Source organism: Rhinolophus sinicus, chromosome 15 (assembly GCF_057876585.1).
Source record: "Rhinolophus sinicus isolate RSI-liver-muscle chromosome 15, RSI-T2T, whole genome shotgun sequence".
In the NCBI taxonomy this organism is placed as follows: Eukaryota; Metazoa; Chordata; class Mammalia; order Chiroptera; family Rhinolophidae; genus Rhinolophus; species Rhinolophus sinicus.
Window position 1 is genome coordinate 83,821,339 of NC_142515.1, and position 20,190 is coordinate 83,841,528.

A 20,190-nucleotide genomic window follows, 5' to 3' on the forward strand; every position below is an offset into this window, starting at 1 on the left:
TGTGTCAATACCCTGCACACAGAAGGTGACCAGTAAGGATCTGTGGGTGACTGAAGTCAACAAATACGTAACCAGGCCATCTTGGGGCCGGGATTTGTGATGAGATTACAGAGATAAGAGTCTTCAAAAATCTCTCTCCAAATTTCTTTCTGGGGTTTGTATCTTATTAAGGACACTGACCCCCACCCTGCCAAAAAAAAAAAAAAAAAAAACAAACAAAAAAAAATCAATCAAACCCGGCTGCTGCTTCCCATCCTGTGTTCTCATCCCTCCTCTCCTTTTTCTGCTCTGCCTGCTTCCTCTCTGCTCCTTAAACTGCTTAACTCATGCCCACCTGAGGGCTTCTGTCCTTGTGGTGCCCTCCACCAGGAGTGCTCTTTTGCCCTGCCTCACATCTCAGCTGGGTTGATCTTGGCCTCTGTACAGAGCTCCCCTGAGCTCTGGCCTGTGCCTGTCCTGTTAGCTGGTTTTCTGTGCTCTCCATAATGATTAATTGCCCCTCCGCCATGCAGATGGTGAGGTGTGCCCGCGGGCAGGCCCAGTTGCCTGGTTGGTGCTGTTGCTAGGGCTGGGCGTAGGCCACCGCGCACAGAAGAGGGCCTCTGCCCTTCCCAGGGTCTCATGGGAGAAATATGTGGAAGAACTTGACCTTTGTCTGGGGCAACTTGCTAGCCTCCTTCCTGGGCAGACCCAGACCAGTTCCTTCCCCAAGTGCAAAACTAGTTCCTATGGGTGTCCAACCCACACATGCCACAGATGAGTAAACTGAGGCCCAAGGAGCCAGGGTGTTGCCAGGGCCCCACAGAAAGTGAGTCTGGAGCCTGCTGAGACCCCTGTGTGACCTGAGCCCTCCTCTTTGCTGTTACCCCTTCTCTTGGGTCTGGGGTCTCCAGCAGCCTGTTGAGCAGAGCCACTGCTGTGCAGGCTTCCGGAACTTTCTGCCCGTCCCCAGCTGGGCCCTCTTGCCTCCCCGCCCCCGTCCCCCACAAGGCCATGACTTTCGGTAAGTGACAGCAGCTCAGGAAGCTGAGGGGCCCACACAGGAAGGAGCCCAGTGGGACTTTCCTTCCTCCACCACCCAGCTCTGCCCTCCTGTCGTTGGCCTAGGGTCCCCCACCTGCCAGGTAAGATCTGGAGGTACTACATGGTTCTAGCAGACCTAGGGTGGGTGGATGGTTGTGGCTGGGGATGGCAGGGCAGGTGGAGGGTGCTGTGACAGCAAAAGCAAGTTTACCTTCCAGGCCTCCAAGTGAGCTGGGGCGGCTGGTTGTGTGGCCGCTGGCAAAGGCACCCTTGCTGGGCCTCAGCTTTGTCTGGCATAAAAATGAGGCCTCAGTCCCAGCTCTCAGAACCTACATGAATCACTGTGCATGTGTGGGGTGCTCAGCACCCCTGGGGAAACAGTTCCCAGCCCAGACCCTCCCAGTTCCCAGACCAGCCATTCCAGGATGTAGGACTTTGGATGTTAAAAACGGGTATTTTTTTTGGCCCTGAATTCTGAATTTCACCTCTGACTTTTCCTTTTTTTCACTTTCGATATTTAAACAATCATGCTTTTTTTAAAACAAACAAACAAAATATTTATTTTAAACAGAAGATGCCTTGTGTGATTCCTTTGATGTAAAAAGGTAAAAATGCGCACGATCAGGTCAGCTGTTAGAAACGCGTCAGTGGTGGGGCGGCCGGTTAGCTCAGGGTTGCTGGTGTGATTCCCACATGGGTCACTGTGAGCTGCGCCCTCCACAACTGGATTGAAACAACTACTTGGGAGTTCGCTCCCTGCCACCCTCTCCCTAGGGAGAGGTTGTCACTAGGGAGAAGTTCGCTCCCTGCCACCCTCTCTCTCCCTGACAGTAACTACCAAACCACCCTGGCAGGGACCTTCCTTTCTGGTAAAGCTGGCATTCGTCCAGTGCTCACAGGGCATGTTGCCAAGGATTGGGCCAGTTACTGTGGATTAAATGTGACACGTCTGGGTGGGCTCAGCAGACCACTTCACTGATGAGGGTGGGGAGTCAGCCCATTTCACAGCTGAAAGAGTTGAGCCCCAGTGGTGGGAGCCTTGCAGGGGTCACTCAGCCAGGACAAGATGGGACTAGGATTTGAACCCAAAACCTGGGTCTTCACCTTTCCCAGCCCCAGGTTTATATTCTGGATGCATTCAAAATGCATTAATGCTGTCCCTTCCCACCCCTGTGCCCTACTATAATTTTGCAACATAGTTTTTACCCAACATTCTCTTTGTATCTTCTTAATTCCGATCAGTTTAAGTGGATCTTGCCCACCTCCCCCACTTTTCTTTCTTTTTTTTTTTTTCCTAGCCTTTTTTTTTTTTTTTAAATTGGGGAAGGGGAACAGGACTTTATTGGGGAACAGTGTGTACTTCAGGACTTTTTTTTTTTTTTCAAGTCAAGTTGTTGTCCTTTCAATCTTAGTTGTGGAGGGTTCTGTTCAGCTTCAAGTTGTTGTCCTTTCAGTCTTAGTTGTGGAGGGCGCAGCTCAGCTCCAGGTCCAGTTGCCGTTGCTAGTTGCAGGGGGCACAGCCCACCATCCCTTGTGGGACTCGAGGAATTGAACTGGCAACCTTGTGGTTGAGAGCCCACTGGCCCATGTGGGAATCAAACCGGCAGCCTTCAGAGTTAGGAGCACGGAGCTCTAACCGCCTGAGCCACCGGGCCCGGGCCGGGCCCCCCCACCCCCACTTTTCCTTACTGGGTTCAAAGGCCAACCCCTTGCCCTGCCCAGCCAGGGGCCCTGACCTCTGGGGTTCCCCAGGAGTGACAGAGAGAGAGTGCTGGACGTAGTCGGAGGTTGTCAGATGTTGAATGCTGTGAATAAAGAAGGTGTTTTCCTCCTGGGCCCATCCCAGGGAGGCTTCCTGCTATGGGAGCCTGAGATGCTCCTGGCGGGCTCAGTGGTGGGAGTGATGGAGATAGAGATTGTGGTGGTGGGGGGGAGGCAGGAAGACAGACACAGAGACCCCTGTTGGCAGAATTATCAGACTGGGTCTGCCCCCAGGGCACACATCACATCAGATGCAGAAGCTTCCAGCCCCAGCCCCTCACGCCCACCCAAAAAGTGGTGTCGGCCACCCTTACCCTGGTAAATGCTACATGCACAAGCCAGTACTCATCTGCTTCCTGGTGGGCAAATCTGAACATCTGTGACTGATTGCTCTTGCCTGTCTGGGGCAGAGGTAGTGTAGAGGCTGAAGATTGACTGGAGATGTCTGCTCTGGGCACCGATAAGAGTGTGGGTATGAATTCACACAAATCTGGATTCAGACTATCTTCCAGCTCCCAGCACAGCCCTCAGCTGGAGGCTTATGGCCCCTTATCCACCTTGCACACTCAAAACCCTCTCTCTGTTTCTCTCCATCTCTTTCTCTGTGTATCTCTCTCCTCTTTCTCCAGCTCCATCCCTACCTCACCCAGTAGCATCTCTGTCCCCCTCACCAACCTCGAGAAGCTTTGTAGTCTTGTCCTCTCTGCCCAGTATTGAGGGGCTGTCTCTCTCTGTCCAGGCAGGCTGCATTCATGGCGCCTCCAAGTGAGGAGACGCCCCTGATCCCTCAGCGCTCTTGCAGCCTCTCATCTTCAGAGGCTGGTGCCCTACATGTGCTGCTGCCCCCTCGGGGCCCTGGACCCCTACAGCGCCTATCCTTCTCCTTTGGGGACCACTCGGCTGAAGAGCTGTGTGTTCGGGCCGCTAAGGCCAGTGGTGAGTGGGTCCCTAAAAGGCTGGGCCAGGAGGATGGGTAGGGGTGGGCGCTCAGATTGGGAGCTAAAATAGCTGTCAACCTGAGTCAGCATTGGAGCTGGGGCTTTGAGGGATGAGTAGGAGTTTGGTAATGGAGAAGGGTGCAAAGACTCAGAGGTGTGATGGTGCAGGAGGGAAAACAACTGGTCATCCCTCAAGGTAAAGTGTGCAGTGGAAGGAGGTGCTCTGGGGAGAGAGGTGGGGAGCTCTGAGAAGCAGGTGAGTGCATGGCTTCTCTCCTGAGGACAATGAGGAATCCTGGAGTGTGTGTGAGCAGGGGTGGGACACAGTGTCAGAGCTAAAGGTGACAAAGACCCCTGTGCATGGGCTGCATGGGGGCTGCAGAGAACAGATGGAAAGACTCAGAAAGGAGCTGATGGGGGCATCCCCTCAGGCATCCTGCCCGTGTACCACTCCCTCTTTGCTCTGGCCACGGAGGACCTGTCCTGCTGGTTCCCCCCGAGCCATATCTTCTCCGTGGAGGATGCGGGCACCCAGGTCCTCGTCTACAGGCTCCGGTAGGAAGCACCTCCCCCCCATGCAGGTGTGGGTTAGACAACACCAGAATGGGATGCTTTTTGCTGAGGGCTTAGGAAATGGGAGTTTGAAACAGTGATCCCACAATGTATTATCTCCCTGAACCTCCTACTGGGTGCCCCAGGGAGGGCATGATAATTGCCCATTTCACAGATGAGGAAACAGGCCAGAGAGGGTGGGTGGCTTGCCCAAGGTACACAGCAAGTCAATGGCACACCCTAGACTCTGTGAGGTCTTGGCAGTCGGCTACCCCCCCATACCTCCGCTCCAGGGTTCTCACCCCTCTCCACAGCTTTTACTTCCCCAACTGGTTTGGGCTAGAGAAGTGTCACCGCTTTGGGCTTCGAAAGGACTTGGCCAGCGCCATCCTTGACCTGCCAGTCCTGGAGCATCTCTTCGCCCAGGTAGGGGACTGTATGGGGCTTGGCCCAGGGCTGGGGGTCCTCAGAGCAACCTCAGAGGTGGCCTCAGCTGACCCTTCCTGTGGCAACCCAGGGATAGGGGGTCACCTCAGGGGTGGGGGTCTACAGGGCAACCTTAGAACTCACAGTTGGGCTGTGACTGACCCCCAGCACCGCAACGACCTGGTGAGTGGCCGCCTCCCCGTGGGCCTTGGTCTCAAGGAGCAGGGAGAATGTCTCAGCCTGGCTGTGCTGGACCTGGCCCGGATGGCCTGTGAGCAGGCCCAGAGGCCAGAGGAGCTGCTGAAGACCGTCAGGTGAGGGCCTCCAGGCTGTGGGACCCAGCTGCTACCTGGGCGTGAGCAAAGGTGGCTCCACCAGGGCATCCCAGAGCCCAAGACCCCCTGGGGCTCCCACCTATATGCCTGCAGTATGTCCATGTGATCCAGGCCCTTCAAGCTGGCCCCATTCCCTGCTGAGGCTCCAGGGCCCTGCCTCCTGCCTCTAAAAGGCCTGCCTGTGTTTTTTGTCTGTCCTGTGGGCCCCAATGGCCATCCCCACTCTGCTCTCATGCATAACCCTGAGTGTGTCTCCCTGTGGGCCTCATGCCCTCCAGGGAGGCCACACTACAGCCCCTCAACTAAAGCCTGGGTGGGTGTGTGTCCTTGTCAATCCCTGAGGAGACCCCTTCCCACACTCAGGGCCCGCTTCCCCCACTCGCAGCTACAAGACCTGCCTGCCACCTGGCCTGCGCGACCTGATTCAGGGACTGAGCTTCGTGACTCGGAGGCGCATCCGGAGGACAGTGCGCCAGGCCCTGCGCCGTGTGGCCGCCTGTCAGGCTGACAGGCAATCGCTCATGGCCAAGTACATCATGGACCTGGAGCGACTGGACCCGGCCAGGGCCTCCGAGACCTTCCTCGTGGGCCTCCCCGGGGCGGCTGGTGGTCAGGATGCACCGGGGCTGCTCCGCGTGGCTGGTGGCAGCGGCATTGCGTGGAGTCCAGGAGCCCAGGAGGTGCGGGCGGACGCTAGATGGGACCAACCAAGGGCACGCGGGGCCTAGAAGGGTGGGACAGGAGAGTGGGCGGGGCTCTTAGGGGAGGGTCGAGGGAGGTGGAGAGACTGTGGGGGGGCTCAGGCAGTAGCCAACTAGAGGTGGGGCTGAGCGAGGGGACGGGAATGAAAATGGGCGGGGCCGAGAGAGAGGGGCGTGATTGGGCGGGCGGGGCACGGGGCGGTGCTAACTAACATTAAGGGAGAAGGTGGGACTAGGAGGGGGCGGGGCTTCTGACTGGACTAAGAGGCGGGGAGGTAAAGTGGAGCTAAGCGAGGGAGGTGCTCAGGGAGGGGACCCGCCAAAAGTGGGGTGTGAGAAATTTGAGATGTGCAGGGGAGGGGTTGCGAGGGGTGGGATTGATAGAAGAGGTGGGGTTTGGCAGGGGAGAGGTGGGTAAGGGATGGGCTGGGCCAGGTTGAGAGGGTTGGGGCTCATGGTCATGGGTTGGTGGGATACAGGTTTCCTTCTAAGAGGGGTTGAAGGCTCTGAGGGAGTGGGACTCCCAACCTCACTCTCCCCCTCCCCCCAGGTCTTCCAACCCTTCTGCGACTTTCCAGAAATTGTGGACATCAGCATCAAGCAGGCCCCACGCGTTGGCCCGGCCGGGGAGCACCGCCTGGTTACCGTCACCAGGACAGACAACCAGATCCTGGTGGGTGTTGGACCCCCCCCCACTCCCCGCCTTACCCGAGGGCGGGGAGCGCAGCGGGCGCTAACGCGGACCCTTACAGGAGGCTGAGTTCCCAGGGCTGCCCGCCGCGTTGTCCTTCGTGGCGCTCGTGGACGGCTACTTCCGGCTGACCACCGACTCTCAGCACTACTTCTGCAAGGAGGTGGCTCCGCCGCGGCTGCTGGAGGAGGTGGCCCAACAGTGCCATGGCCCCATCACGTAAGGACCCGCCTCCCAGGCCAGCCCTCAGCAGCCAGATCCACCTGGGTCAGAATCCTGGTCATGCCCCTTCTCCGTGCCTCAGTGTCCTCGCCTTCCAGGAGCCTTGGACAAGAGGTCAAGTGCTCCAACAGCGCCTGGTGCATAGGCAGTGTTCAGTAAAGCTGGGGTCTCCTTTCTGCTTCCCAGGGCAGCCATTTCCTTCCTCCGACTCCAGGGGTCCCAGGGCCACTTCCCCTTGTTTAATCTTCTAGGTAGAACCCTGTCTTTTGGCCCATGTTATATATGCGGTGGCTGGATGGGAGGGAATGTTACCGGGTGAGGGTCCCAGGGCTTCAGAGAGACCAGGATTAGAACCCAGGTCTGGCTTGGTTTCTCTGCCTCCTTCTCTCTGTCTTGAATTCTCTGTTCCCTCCCACCTTTCCCCAAAGCCTGGATTTTGCAATCAACAAGCTCAAGGCTAGGGGCTCCTTTCCTGGCTCCTATGTTCTACGCCGCAGCCCCCAGGATTTTGACAGCTTCCTCCTCACTGTCTGTGTCCAGGTCAGTCCACCACTAGGAGTCAGGAGGGCAGGGAGGGCTTCCTGGAGGAGGTGAGATTTGAGCTGAGACCTGAAAGATGTGTCAGCACTTGCTTCCTGAAGAAGGAGAGGGAAAAGACATTCTCGGTGGAGGAAATAGCATATGCAAAGTCTTGGAGATTGAAATTAGCCTGTGGTGCTCAAGGAAGAGGAAGCGAATGGGAGGCTGCTGCCTACTCCCACTCAGGGACCACTCCTCCTTGCAGACCCCCCTGGGCCCTGATTACAAGGGCTGCCTCATCCGGTGCGACCCCACAGGAACCTTCTCCCTGGCTGGCCTTGGCCGACCACACAGCAGTCTTCGAGAGCTCCTGGCTGCCTGCTGGGATGGTGGGCTGCATGTGGATGGGGTTGCACTGAACCTCACCTTCTGCTGCACCCCTAGACCCAAAGGTGAGCCTATCCTCTTCTCGGAACTGAGTAGTCAATCTGGGGCCCTGCCATTCTGTGTTAGCCACAACTCTTGTGTGGCAAATGGCAGAAACAGCAGGTCAAAGTGGTTTAGGGAAGAAAAGGTGATTTATTGGCTCATGGTATATATACAGTACTGCCTTCAGGCATGGCTAGATCCAGGCACAGCTGAATCTGAGGGATGTTGCTAACGCTTAGTCTCTCTCCATCTCTTGCCTTTTCCTCTGGGTCATTTCACTCTCAGACAAACCTCTCCCATGGGACAACTCTGAGGCGTGAGTTTGTTGCCCATAGTGCTATTTGCTCATTGGCGCCCCCTGCAGGGTTCCTTCCCTCTGTGTTTCACTTCTCCACCCCCATACAGGACTTCTTGGAGTCTCCTTTCAAATAAACCACGTGCCCTGGAGTCCTCATCTCAGGGTCGGCTTCTGAGGGAGACCCCAAGCTAAAACAGGGAATGAGCAAACCTTTGAGGGCCTTTCACCTCTGACCTCTAGTTTTCTCCTTCCACCTTCTCCTCTTAGAAAAGTCCAACCTGATTGTCATCCGGAGAGGTTGCAGCCAGCCCACATCATCCCCTGTTCAGCCCCACTCGGGATGCCAGCTGAGTCAGATGACATTTCACAAGATCCCCGCTGACAGCCTGGAGTGGGTAAGGGGCCTCAGGAAGTGGGGGGACCTCAGTTGAAATCCAGAGACACAGCCTAAATCCACCTCTGCTGTGTGGCCTCAGGCATGTGATGTAACCTCTCTCTGCCTCTGTTTCATTCATCAATTGTGAAATGGGGCCCATACCCCACAAGAGCCCCTTACTGACCTCTCCTGTTGTCCTCTCACCCTAAAGCATGAGAACCTGGGTCATGGGTCCTTCACCAAGATTTACCGGGGCTGTCGCCACGAGACTGTGGACGGGGAGCCCCGAGAAACGGAGGTGCTGCTCAAAGTGTTAGATGCCAAACATAAGAACTGCATGGAGGTGAGTGAATGGGAACCATGCCTGTGGGGTCAGGGCTGACTGGAGAGAGGGTCGTGGAGTCAGAGACATTTGAAAACACAGAAATGTAGCCACAGCATCTCCAAACAATGAAATATAGAAGAGCTGGGGGAATTTAGATGCAAAGGAAAGAGTACACCGGACTGCAGGAGCAGCCAGTGCAAGGGTCCTGAGGCAGGACTGAGCCTGGCAAATTTGAGGAACAGCAAGGAGGCCAGTGGGCCAGAGAGGAGTGAGCAAAGGAGAGGGGAGTGATGTAGATGGAGGCCTCAGAGGGGCTGGGCCACACAGGGGAAGGCTAGAACCCTCCTCAACCCCCAAATCTCCCACTTCTCTGTAAGAGACTTGGGGTAGATCACAGTGGGGTCTTCCAGCTGCCGTCAGAAAATCATGATACAGAGTGCTGTGTACACGCACGGTGGGTTCCAGGGCCAGAGGAGATTGGAGCCAGGCCTCCTCCTCAGGCATGTTTGTGAGCAGCAAGTTTGGGGTCCCTGGTTGGACCCTGGAATGGGAAGAACCCATTCATCTTCTCTCCCTCTTCACCTCCCCAGTCATTCCTGGAAGCGGCGAGCTTGATGAACCAAGTGTCGTACCAGCATCTCGTGTTGCTTCATGGCGTGTGCATGGCTGGAGACAGTGAGACCCCCATGCCCCACCCCTGACCTGCCTCACTGAGCCTATCCATGCAGCATTAGAAATAAACATACAGGGGCCACCACCCTATCCCCATGCCCCTCAATCATCACTCCTTGGTCAGCAGTGCCAGGCTCTAACCAATCCCCAGCCCCCAGAACTCTCAAGTCAGACAGACCTTGGTTCCAATATCCCTTCACTATATACCCCCTCTGAAGCTTTGCACGGGCCACGTTGCCTCTCCAAGCCTCCATTCCATCCATTTAGTTCAGCCCAAATTGTGCCAGGAGTGGGGCACACAACAGAGAATATGACAGGCTGGCAGGGTGATAAATGATCGTTTCTGATTGGGGACAATGTAGGCCACCAGGGGTGGTCAGAGGCCACTACTCCCAGCTTGCAGGTCAGACAGTGGTTCTGGGGAGGTGAAGATAAGTAGGAATTAGGGCAAAGAAGGAAGAGGGGTATTCAAGGCGGAAGACATGGAACATACAAAGGGCTGGAAGTGAGATGCAGAGAGAGCTCAGAACCTTCCAGGCATTTCAAGCAGATAGTTCTGAGATGGAAGTGGGAAGGTTGGAGAGGTGAGTGGGGTAAGGATGGAGGAGCAGGGGAGGGAACAGCCAGAGTGGAGAGTTCAAGGAACCCCTGAGGGTAAGGTGGAGGGAGAGCCTGCCAAAGGCAATGCAGTCCTACCTCCTAACCCCACTCCTCCCTGGGCTGCCACCAGGCATCATGGTGCAGGAATTTGTACATCTGGGAGCTCTAGACACGTATCTACGCAAGTGTGGCCACCTGGTGCCAGCCAGCTGGAAGCTGCAGGTGGTCAAACAGCTGGCCTATGCTCTCAACTATCTGGTGAGTACTCCTCTGCCTGCTCCACCTTCTCTTCACAGACAGGATGGGGAATTGAGGGTGGACTCTGTAGTGTGGCTAGCAATATGGCACAGGTCCAAGGGGAGAGCGTTTTGGACGGAGGGGACAGCGTATGTACAGGCTCAGAGGTGTAAGACCAGAAGGGAACAGCTGGTCATCTGTGGATGTCACTGGGGAGTAGTGAGCAATGAGGCTGGGTGGGGGAAAGGCTTCCCAAACTGCTGTGGTCTTGAAGGTTTAGTAGGAGTTCATCGAGAGGTGAAAGGAAGGAGGACATGTCAGGCTGGAGGAACAGCCTGGGCAAAGACCTGCAGCTCAGAAGCTGTGTTCCATGTTTAGGGTGCATCAGGCAATTCAGTTGACAGGAGACCAGGGTGTGGAAGAGAGCTCCTGGGAAGAATGAGCAAGGCCTGGAATGGCAGGCTGAGGATCTTTGACTTTATCCTGAAGGCAATTGAGAGCCACAGGGTGGGGGAGCAGGATTTAAGGAGCAGAAGGACATAGGTCATAGGGGGTGGATTAGAGGAGGCCAGACAGGCTGCCAGTAATCTAGGGAAGATTCTGGAGTATGGTCTGAGCAGTACCAGTTGGGCTTTGAAGGATGTATAGGAGTTTGCAAGCTAGCATATTCACTCATCAAACCTTCCCTGGCATTTCCCTATGCCTGGCCCACTTAGGAGGACAAGTGCCTCCCCCATGGCAATGTCTCAGCCCGGAAGGTGCTCCTGGCTCGGGAGGGGGCTGATGGGACCCCACCCTTCATCAAGTTGAGTGATCCTGGTGTCAGCCCCACTGTGCTAAGCCTGGAGAGTAAGTGTGGAGGGCTGGAGGAGGAAGGGGTCTTGTGGGGCAAGGAAACAATCCCTGACACCATCCCCACCCCCAGTGCTCACTGACAGGATCCCCTGGGTGGCCCCTGAGTGTCTCCAGGAGGCCCGGACACTTGGCTTGGAAGCTGACAAGTGGGGCTTCGGTGCCACAGTCTGGGAGGTATTCAGCGGTGTCACGATGCCAGTCAGTACCCTGGATCCTGCCAAGGTCAGAGCCCCCCTTTGACAGAAGGGTGGACTAAGGTCCAGCTTGGGGAGGGTGGGCAGTTCTGGGGGGGGGCTTCTGAGGGTGCACCAGCGGTGACCAACCCCTCTTCCTGCCCTCAGAAGCTCCAGTTTTACGAGGATCGGCAGCAGCTGCCTGCTCCCAAGTGGGTGGAGCTGGCCCTCCTAATCCAGCAGTGCATGGCCTATGAGCCGGGCCACAGGCCCTCCTTCCGTGCCGTCATCCGTGATCTGAACAACCTTATCACATCAGGTGCCCCCTGCGCCAGGAAGGGTGGGCAGGGCTGGCATGTCATATTAGGCCCTGTGAGAGCAGAGCCCAACCTGTGTTGGAGGGTTCCCTGCTAGGTTTCCATGGGGTAGACCTGAGGGGGCACCCAGCACATCTCCCCCATCAGCCTGAGTTCAGTCATGTGACCACGAGTCACAGCAGTGGAGTCTGGGAAGGCCCTTCGGTCTCCATAGCCATGTGTAGTTGTACAGGGTGTGCACTGCCTAAGGGAGCTGCTTTGGCCCAGGGACATCCTTTTCTAGTCCCTGCAATGTACCCTTTGGCTTGCAGTAGCCCTGCCGTAATACACAGAGAGGTAAGCATGCAGATAGAGGTCCCATAGCAAGTCAGCTGAGAAGGTGTGTTCCATGTCTGGGGTGCATCAGGCAGTTCATTTGGCAGGAGACTAGGGTGTAGAAGAGACTTGATGGGCCCAATACGCTGCTCACTCATTGCCTGTGGCCCCCAGATTATGAGCTCCTCTCAGACCCCACACCTGGTGTTCTGACACCTCGTGAAGAGCTGTGGAATGGTGCCCAGCTCTACGCCTGCCAGGACCCTACCATCTTTGAGGAGAGACACCTCAAATACATCTCACAGCTGGGCAAGGTGAGGTGGGCTGGGCTGGGGGTGGGCGGAGCAGCGTCCAGGTACATGGACACCAACCCCGCTATCCCCCAGGGCAACTTTGGCAGCGTGGAACTATGCCGCTATGACCCGCTGGGAGACAACACAGGCGCCCTGGTGGCTGTGAAGCAGCTGCAGCACAGCGGGCCAGACCAGCAGAGGGACTTCCAGCGGGAGATCCACATCCTCAAAGCCCTGCACAGTGACTTCATTGTCAAGTACCGAGGTGTCAGCTACGGCCCAGGTTTGTCCCTTCCCAAAGGAGTGGTCTTCAAACCCCACATTACGTCTTTGGGGTGGTCTGTGAACACCAGCAGGGACGCTAAGGACTCTTCATTGTTTATCCAGATTTAGACCCACCAGGGGTTGGAATTCCAGCTCTATCCCTTAGCAGTGGGGGCGACCTTGGGCAGGTGATTCAACCTCTCTGAGTTTAAATTTCCCCACCTGAAAAATGGGTCATTATGAGGTTTCAATGAATCAATGTATATGGTAGAAAGTACTCAAGAGATATTAGTGATAAGTGTTATTGTTGCCTTCCCATTTTATTGAAAGCAGTACTGAGTCCCGGAAGAACCCAAGGTCCCACTGAACGGAGGAAGAATGGGGAGGGGAGTAGACAGAGTTGGGTCCCGTGGTGACTCCTCCCGCCTCCTCTGCCTCCTAGGCCGCCAGAGCCTGCGGCTAGTCATGGAGTACCTGCCCAGCGGCTGCCTGCGCGACTTCCTGCAGCGGCACCGCTCGCGCCTCGACGCAAGCCGTCTGCTTCTCTACGCCTCGCAGATCTGCAAGGTGCGGGGCCGCCGCTCCGGGACCGGCCGTGCCTCGCCGAGCTGGCTGCTTGCCTTGGGCATGGGTCAGCGTAGAGTTTCGAGGGAAGACTGAGGGTTGGCGTCTGGGGTCCAGATCAGGTTGGAGGTGGGGCTGAGTTAGGGCTGACATCTGGACTGGAGTACAGGATGGGGTAGAAGTGGGGTTAGGGGTGGGGTCTGGGTTGCGTTTGGATTCCAGGTCAGGCTCCAGGGGTGGGGGGGCCTGCCGGGTCATCCTGGGGTCCATACCCCATGTCCGCCCGCAGGGCATGGAGTACCTGGGTTCCTGCCGCTGCGTGCACCGAGACCTGGCAGCGCGTAACATCCTGGTAGAGAGCGAAACACACGTCAAGATTGCCGACTTCGGCCTCGCCAAGCTGCTGCCTCTGGACAAAGACTATTATGTTGTCCGCGAGCCGGGCCAGAGCCCTATCTTCTGGTGGGGACCCAGCCCCAGCCCCGCCCCTCCTCCCCACAGCCCTGGCCCTTCCCCACAGCTACAGCTCCGCCCTGCCCCTCCCCACCCTCACTAGGTCCAACCCCAGCAGGCCACTGGGTGGGAGAATCACCCCCATCCCACAGTCAGGGAAACTGAGACTGACACAGCTGGGACTGACCTTCTCAGCCCCACCTTCCCTGGACAGCTCCCCTAGCCCCGGGCTACTCCTTTCCCATCCTCTGCCTGACCCACTCACCCCACGGCTGCCCCGTCCTTTGCAGGTATGCCCCGGAGTCCCTCTCAGACAACATCTTCTCGCGCCAGTCAGACGTCTGGAGCTTCGGGGTCGTCCTGTATGAGCTATTCACCTACAGCGACAAGAGCTGCAGCCCCTCCGCCGTGAGTTGGCGCCCCGGGTCCCCAGAGCGCTCCCCCTCCCCCTTTCACTATGGCTGACCACCCCCACCCCACAGGCAGCCCTTCCATCACAGAAGACCCCCCCCGCCCCCCCCCCCCGCCCCCCACCACGGGTGAGCCCTTCTCTCCCTTCACTAGGGCTTACCCTCCCAATCATGGGACGCCCCTCCCCTCCAGCCCTGAATGCTCGTCCCCCACCACGGGCTCTCCCCCTTGGCCCCAGGAGTTCTTGCGAATGATGGGGTGTGAGAGAGATGTCCCGGCTCTCTGCCGCCTCCTGGACCTGCTGGCGGAGGGCCAGAGGCTGCCCGCGCCTCCGGCCTGCCCTGCTGAGGTGAGAGCTGGAGGGTTTCCCTCAATTTCCCACTCTGGGGTCGTGGGCAACCCTGCTGGCCCCTCTGGATCGCTCCACCACGTTGTCTCTTGGTTGAGAACTCCCGCTGGCCTCTACTTTGCTGCCATCTCACTGTATGGCAAGTCACAAACATGTTCAGAGCCTCAGTTTAACATCTCCAAAATGGGACTAACAGTGCTTTATAAGGTGGGGGAGGAACAGAGGGGTTAACGCCCATCCTGTGCTCAGCTCAGAGTCTGACACACAGTCAGTACTTAACACAATTGTGGGGACACTGACTGTTTAGCATCATAACTTTTGTGGAAGCTCCTCCCATGCAGTTGGTCATTCATAAATTAGTTCATAAAATCGTCTGTGGCTCTCAGGCCATAAACATGTGTGGAGCCCCGACTGTGTGCTGGGTGGTGTGCTGGTGCTGGGGACCAACAAGGGTCTTCTCGGAAACCAGCAGAAGCTAACAAGAACATTCTGGTGGTGATCAGTGTCTGGAAGGAGATGAACAGGGGGGAGTGATGGGGGAAGGGTCGGCAGGGAGGGCCTGTTAGATGGGGTGGTGTCTGGAGGAGAAGGAGCCCACCCCCGGGGAGAGCGGGCAGAGGGCTGTCTCAGTGGAGGATGGAGCATCCATCCTCTCAGCATTAGCTGAGCCTCTCAGTGGAGGCTGCTTGGAACAAGAGAGGAGGTGATGGAAGGAGGGAGGCAGGGGAGAGGGTGAGATTTTGCTCTAAGACCCATAGGGAGCCATGGGAGGCTTTGGAGCAGGGGAGGGATGGAGTCTAAGTATATTTTAAAACTGGACCGGAGTCATGTCCTTCCTACCACTCTCGTGTGACCCTGTTGTTTCCTACACCCTCAGGTTCATGAGCTCATGAAGCTATGCTGGGCTCCTAGCCCACAAGACCGGCCGTCCTTCAGTGCCCTGGGCCCCCAGCTGGATGCGCTGTGGAGTGGAAGTCGGGGGTAGCGTTCAGAGGTGTGAGATGCTTACCTTCCCTGCTCGTCTGGAGGGAGGACTCCACTCACTGTCATTTTTACATCTCGTACATACAGACCTCTGGGTTCTGGTCTCCATGGACTGGCTGTGTGACTTTGGGCTGGGAGCTGCCCCTCTCTAAGCCTTGTGCTTCACCGAGACCCCACGTGTGTCAAATGACATTGCATCTGGTGGGGGGGGCACCCCTTCTGGCTTGCCGCGTAATAGCAGCCTTGTGGCCTTTGGAACTTGTAAAGATTCAAGACAGATGCCTCGACGGGGCCCACTGAGTCCTGCCCCCAGAAGTGAGGGACCACATTTAAACTCCTCCCATCTTCCCATTCTCTCAGAGGATGTCTTCCTGTCTCATTTCCAGCAGGGAAATGATGTAACTTTAAATATGTGATCTCAGGCTTCTGTTCCCCCATCCTGCTTTTGCTGGAGGAAGCCAAGGACAACTGCTCTGGTTGGCAATTCACTTTTGGGGGAAGCAAGTATGACTGGGATTGTGTGAGGGGCCAAGAGAGGTTGGGGTCCCAGTCCACTCTAACGGTACTTGACTGTCCCCAGGGCTTGTTTCCTGCCTTACACTGGGGCCCTTTCTGTCCTGACTAGAGGGTCAGATATTGATGACCCTGGAGCCTGCCAGAAGCTTTTCAGCAATTGAGGAAGTGAAAGGCATTCTTAGTGAAGGGAACAGCATGGTGAGAGTGAGGAGGCTCAGGGTACAGAGATTGTTGGAGCCCACAGTTCTGCCCCTTATTTGCTGTGTCACAATGGGCAGGTTTCTTCCCTTCTCTGTGTCTCCGTTCCATAGGGCTGGTCCCTCAGCTGTGCAGTCAACTTCTGGAGAGACTTATGCAGTTTAAGCCCCCACCACCCTTCACCGGCCTGCAAGGCTTTTCTGCCACTTAGCCTCCCTGGAAAGCTCTTATTCGTCTCTCAGAACCCCAGTTCTCACCTCCCTGTAGCCTTCCCTGGTGTGCTCCCATTACTTCCTGCCAGCCCTGTACTTCCCTCTGACCTTAGGACTAGGGTGGTGACTGTCCAGCTCTGTGTCCACCGACCTGGGACTCCATGGGGGTTTGGCTGACGTGGGCACTGAGGGGACTCTGGGGGTGTTTGTTGAATGAATAAAGGAGTTCAGTGGAAGGGATGGTTTGTTGCTGGACTTGGGTGATGGGGAACCTTGGGCATATATGAGCTGGGAAGGAATGTGGTTAGCGCTGGGGACAGTGACCCCTAGGGGCCACACTGGGGGTCTCAGGGCAGGCTAGGGGAGGAGGGACAGCATGGTGGGGCATTGGCTGGGTCCCTGGAGGACAGAGCCCTCCCCCAAGTCCCAGCTGCTGGCCTTGGCTCTGCCCTGGGGAGCTGATTACAGGCTTTTGGTGGGTGGAAGGAACAGGCTGCTCTGTGGGGGGTCAGAGGGCAAGGTTGGGTTGGTAGAGCTAGGCTGTGGGGAGGGGTCCAACGTCTGAGAGGCCAAGCCAGTCCCCTAGGGACTGTGCTCCTCAGGACTGCTGGAAAGATATGGCGAGTGACAGAGAGAGAGAGAGAGCAGGGCAGAGACAAGAGACAGCTCTCTGTGCCTACTCTCTCAGCCCAGGAAAAGCCGCCTGCTTTGGTGAAGAGCCGGAGGGAGGGGCCATGTGGGGCTGCTCTAAGCTCGAGCAAGATGAGGTTTTCAGCTCAGGCTCTCCTCTACCTCGGGTGGAGTATCATTCCCTCCCTCTGCCTTAGTTTCCCTTCTTGGTAAAACAAGGTCATAAGCCCTCCAACGGCACCAGGCTGGTATCCAGTAGGTGCTGAGCAAATGTAGCTGCTTTATTCTGGGCGTTCCAGTCTCTGCCCATCATGGGACCCAGAGGTGGGAGAGGCAGAGCTGGCCAGCACCCCCAGCCCCAGGGCCTAGCCTCCTGCCACCTTGGGCAAGTGTGGGGTCCCCGCTTTGAGCCTCAGTTTCCTTTTCGCGTACAGCAACCAGCACAAGGTTCTGGATGTCCTTGGTCTCAGTTGGCTGGATGGCCCCACGCTGTGGAATTATTATTTCTGTTTATCTATCTCACTTATTTCAAATGGTTTAAAAAATAATAATAAAGAGCCAGCAGTCCACCTGGGGGATGTACACCCAACACTGGCCCAGAGACAGATCCTCGCTGCTTTGTGCCTGGTCTCAGCCCGCCCCTGTGCTCATTAGGTTTGCAAGACACCCTTCCTCAGTAACCATCAATTAACTTTGGGGGAAAAAAAGGTTTATTTCTTACAAGGCCTGGAAATGACACAGTACACCTGGGGCCACACCGTGAGGTGGCAGGTAGCGAGAGAGAGAACATGCACAGGTCTGGGGTTCTGCTTTTATTGGGGTAAAGGATGGGGGAGCTAGGGTTTCACAGGCTCATCCTTTATTGGTGAATTTAAAACACGAGAGCAGTAATTTAAAGCGTGAAGGATAAAAGTGGTCCAAATCGTCAGTTATCAAAATCAACCAGCATCTCTAAAACAGGGGAGGCTCAGGGGGGAAGATCACCTGGCACTTTATCTAGTCAGCAGCCTGGCCTGTTGTGGAAGTGGTTGCCTCCAGAAGCAAAACTTAAGTCAGGCACTCACATTACAAAAAAGAGAAAACCCAGTGTCAGGGCTTATACTGCACTGGCCCTGACCCTGCCCTTGACCTTCTCCCTGGGCCCTCCCTCAGCATGCTCAGTCCCCCCTCCAAGGTCCCCAGCTGGGGCAGGCTGGGCGCCTATAAGGGAGGGGTACAGTAGAGGCCCCTGGCTCCTCCTGCCACCATGGACCCTCGTCTGCTTCCTTGGGCACTAGTGCTGCTGGGCCCTGCCCTGGCACTGGCGCTGGCCCACGCACCCGCCCCGGAGGCGCGGGAGAAGCTGTGTGGCCACCACTTTGTCCGCGCGCTGGTGCGCGTGTGCGGGGGCCCGCGCTGGTCCCTCGAGACCGGGAGGCCAGTGACAGGCGGCGATCGTGAGTGGGGGTTGTGTTCCTGGGTTTCTAAGTAGGGCAGGTGCACGGGGCGCAGGTGGGCGTCGAGGACACGGGTGGGTTTGCGCATGTGGACCGGGGTTCATCTGCCGGCTGAGCAGTGTGTGCAAATCCACGGAGGATACATTGCCCCCTTTCTCCTCCTCCGTGGGAGCCGGTGCAAGGAGAGTGAAACCGGGCAGTCTTGAAAATGCACGGTCAGAACCTGTCTTTATTTACCATTTCAGTATTTTGATCTTCATGCACTTTTGCATTAATTTTGATTTTTAAAAATATTGTATTAAAATTTGATCGTTGAGTGTGGGCGCTCCCTTAAACTGCACCAAGGCCAGTGCTCGCTCTCCTCACCCTCATCCTGGTTCTGGTGTAGAGAGCGTAAAACACGTTTGTGTGCTGGCGTTGGTCTGTGTGACACAGGTGCAGGTGGGTGTACAGAGGCGCACATGGCAGGTGGGGGAGACTGGGAAGGGAGGTTGAGGTTATGTGCTTGTGTGTGCTCACCCAGGGATTGTGTGTGTCCGTGTGTGACCACTGCCTGCATACCCGTGCGCATGTATGTGTCACGTTACCCCTACCGTCTTCTGCTCTGTGAAGTGTCTGTGCATTCATGTGATAGGTGGCACCTGGGAGTTTGCACAGCTGGGGACTTGAGTGTGAGCATGGGTCAGGAGTGCACACACCTGGGTTGGGGATTAAATCTGTGGCTGGTATGCAGTGGGCACTTAATAAGCACTCACTTTCTATTTGTGTGCATGACGAGCCTTTGGTGGGACATGCAGTGGGATGAGAACATGCAGGGATGTGTACACAGTGTGCGGGGTCCTCTGGGTTCCCCAATCCATGCTAAACTGTACTCTGTCCCTAGGTGAGCTGCTGCAATGGCTGGAAGGACAACATCTCCTCCATGGGCTGGTGGCTGACAGGGACCCTATGCTGGTACTTGCACCACAGCCCCTGCCCCAGACCTCTCGACATTACCACCACCGCCGGGCAGCTGCCACCAACCCTGCCCGCCACTGCTGCCTCAGCGGCTGTACTCGGCAAGATCTGCTGACCCTCTGTCCCCACTGAGCCCTCCTGGGGCATGGCATCGGGGGAGCTAGAGACCTAGGTCTGGTCTGGTGAGCTCTTGAAGCCACACAGCACCGTAAAGCCCCACATCTGGGGGGTACATTGTTGATTACCTCCTGGGATGGGGCACTCACCACCTCACCTTGGTTACCTGTTCTCTGTGGGGTCAACTGGGGAATAAAACATACCCAATCCTAGCTTGGAAGAGCCTTGGTTTTACGGAGATGCCAGACACTGAGAGCCAAATGTCCTCACCTCTGAGGAGCCCCAGGAGCTGCCCTCTCTGCATTTGTTACACTCCCTCTCTCCAATAGCAAATAAATAAAATTCCTGCAGAATTCAAAACAGCTTTTTGCATTTTCTCAAGGAAAAGGGACAAGCCTGGGTAAGCACTCACGTGTGCTTGGCCCCTAGCAGCCATGGACCCACTGATATTTCCAGGAACTTGTTAACAATTTGAGAGTCATCACAATACAAAGTGGGGAAAACGAAACCTAGGTAGATGGCTGCTTGCCAAGGTCAGACAGGGAAGGAGGGCCAAGTGCAAGATTTGAATCCAGGTATCTATCAAGACCCACGGAGAGCTTTAATGTCACTTAATGCCCACTTAATGGTGAACACACAAATGAATGTCTGAATCAGTCACAGTGCATACTAGTGACCCAGCTCTGACCATTCTCACTCATATCCTGCCTTCATCCTGAGACGGGGGTTGTATGATATGACCGTCTCGCTATAAGGTGGGTCCATATTTGTTGACCCTTCCTATGGGGCTGGGAGAAAGACTACAGGGCAAAGTGTGCGGCACACAGTAGGTACACAATAAATAAAGAAGGGAGAGGAGTCAGGATAGAAGACAGGGAACCACAGTCCTAGTGGGAGGAGGTGAACCAGGGAGGAGGGGGGAGGTTGGGAGCGGTTGGGAAGGAGCCATGTTGGAAGCAGGAGGCTTAGGCAGGCCCAGGTAGGAACAGACTCACCCTGTGCCTCTCTCTCCTGAGCCTGCTGTCAAGCTGGCAGTGAGAA

The 20,190-nt window shown here is 56.3% G+C and overlaps 2 protein-coding genes across 7 annotated transcripts; both read left to right on the top strand.

Annotated features, from left to right (window-relative positions):
• The first annotated feature begins 976 nt into the window (after positions 1-976).
• Positions 977-19,097, top strand: JAK3 (Janus kinase 3). 6 transcript variants are annotated; one of them, XM_088792388.1, is made up of 25 exons: positions 980-1,124; positions 3,524-3,720; positions 4,154-4,277; positions 4,589-4,700; positions 4,869-5,014; positions 5,421-5,715; positions 6,287-6,409; positions 6,489-6,646; positions 7,078-7,189; positions 7,434-7,620; positions 8,163-8,290; positions 8,483-8,614; positions 9,187-9,271; positions 9,999-10,126; positions 10,822-10,954; positions 11,031-11,182; positions 11,302-11,452; positions 11,940-12,079; positions 12,152-12,341; positions 12,765-12,889; positions 13,176-13,348; positions 13,630-13,747; positions 13,989-14,099; positions 14,977-15,093; positions 18,959-19,097. In XM_088792388.1, the coding sequence occupies exons 2-24, from the start codon at positions 3,537-3,539 to the stop codon at positions 15,082-15,084; spliced, it is 3,315 nt and encodes a 1,104-aa protein (XP_088648514.1). In that variant the 5' UTR covers positions 980-1,124; positions 3,524-3,536; the 3' UTR covers positions 15,085-15,093; positions 18,959-19,097. The 6 variants fall into 6 exon arrangements, 4 of the variants coding, with proteins under 4 accessions (XP_074194003.1, XP_088648514.1, XP_074194002.1 ...); XM_074337902.2 differs by lacking the exon at positions 18,959-19,097 and having other exon boundaries at positions 977-1,124; positions 3,528-3,720; positions 14,977-16,245; XR_016019010.1 differs by lacking the exon at positions 18,959-19,097 and having other exon boundaries at positions 13,904-14,099; positions 14,977-15,014.
• Positions 16,383-19,611, top strand: INSL3 (insulin like 3). The gene is made up of 2 exons (XM_019737043.3): positions 16,383-18,075; positions 18,959-19,611. The coding sequence occupies exons 1-2, from the start codon at positions 17,886-17,888 to the stop codon at positions 19,162-19,164; spliced, it is 396 nt and encodes a 131-aa protein (XP_019592602.2). The 5' UTR covers positions 16,383-17,885; the 3' UTR covers positions 19,165-19,611.
• The last annotated feature ends 579 nt before the right edge of the window (positions 19,612-20,190 follow it).

Coding starts and splice junctions, on each gene's coding strand:
- JAK3 (XM_074337902.2), top strand. CDS start 3,537: ATGGCGCCTCCAAGTGAGGAGACGCCCCTGATCCCTCAGCGCTCTTGC. Junction 4,701..4,868: donor TGGAGCATCTCTTCGCCCAG/GTAGGGGACTGT, acceptor ACTGACCCCCAG/CACCGCAACGACCTGGTGAG. Junction 13,349..13,629: donor GGCCAGAGCCCTATCTTCTG/GTGGGGACCCAG, acceptor CGTCCTTTGCAG/GTATGCCCCGGAGTCCCTCT.
- INSL3 (XM_019737043.3), top strand. CDS start 17,886: ATGGACCCTCGTCTGCTTCCTTGGGCACTAGTGCTGCTGGGCCCTGCC. Junction 18,076..18,958: donor GCCAGTGACAGGCGGCGATC/GTGAGTGGGGGT, acceptor CTCTGTCCCTAG/GTGAGCTGCTGCAATGGCTG.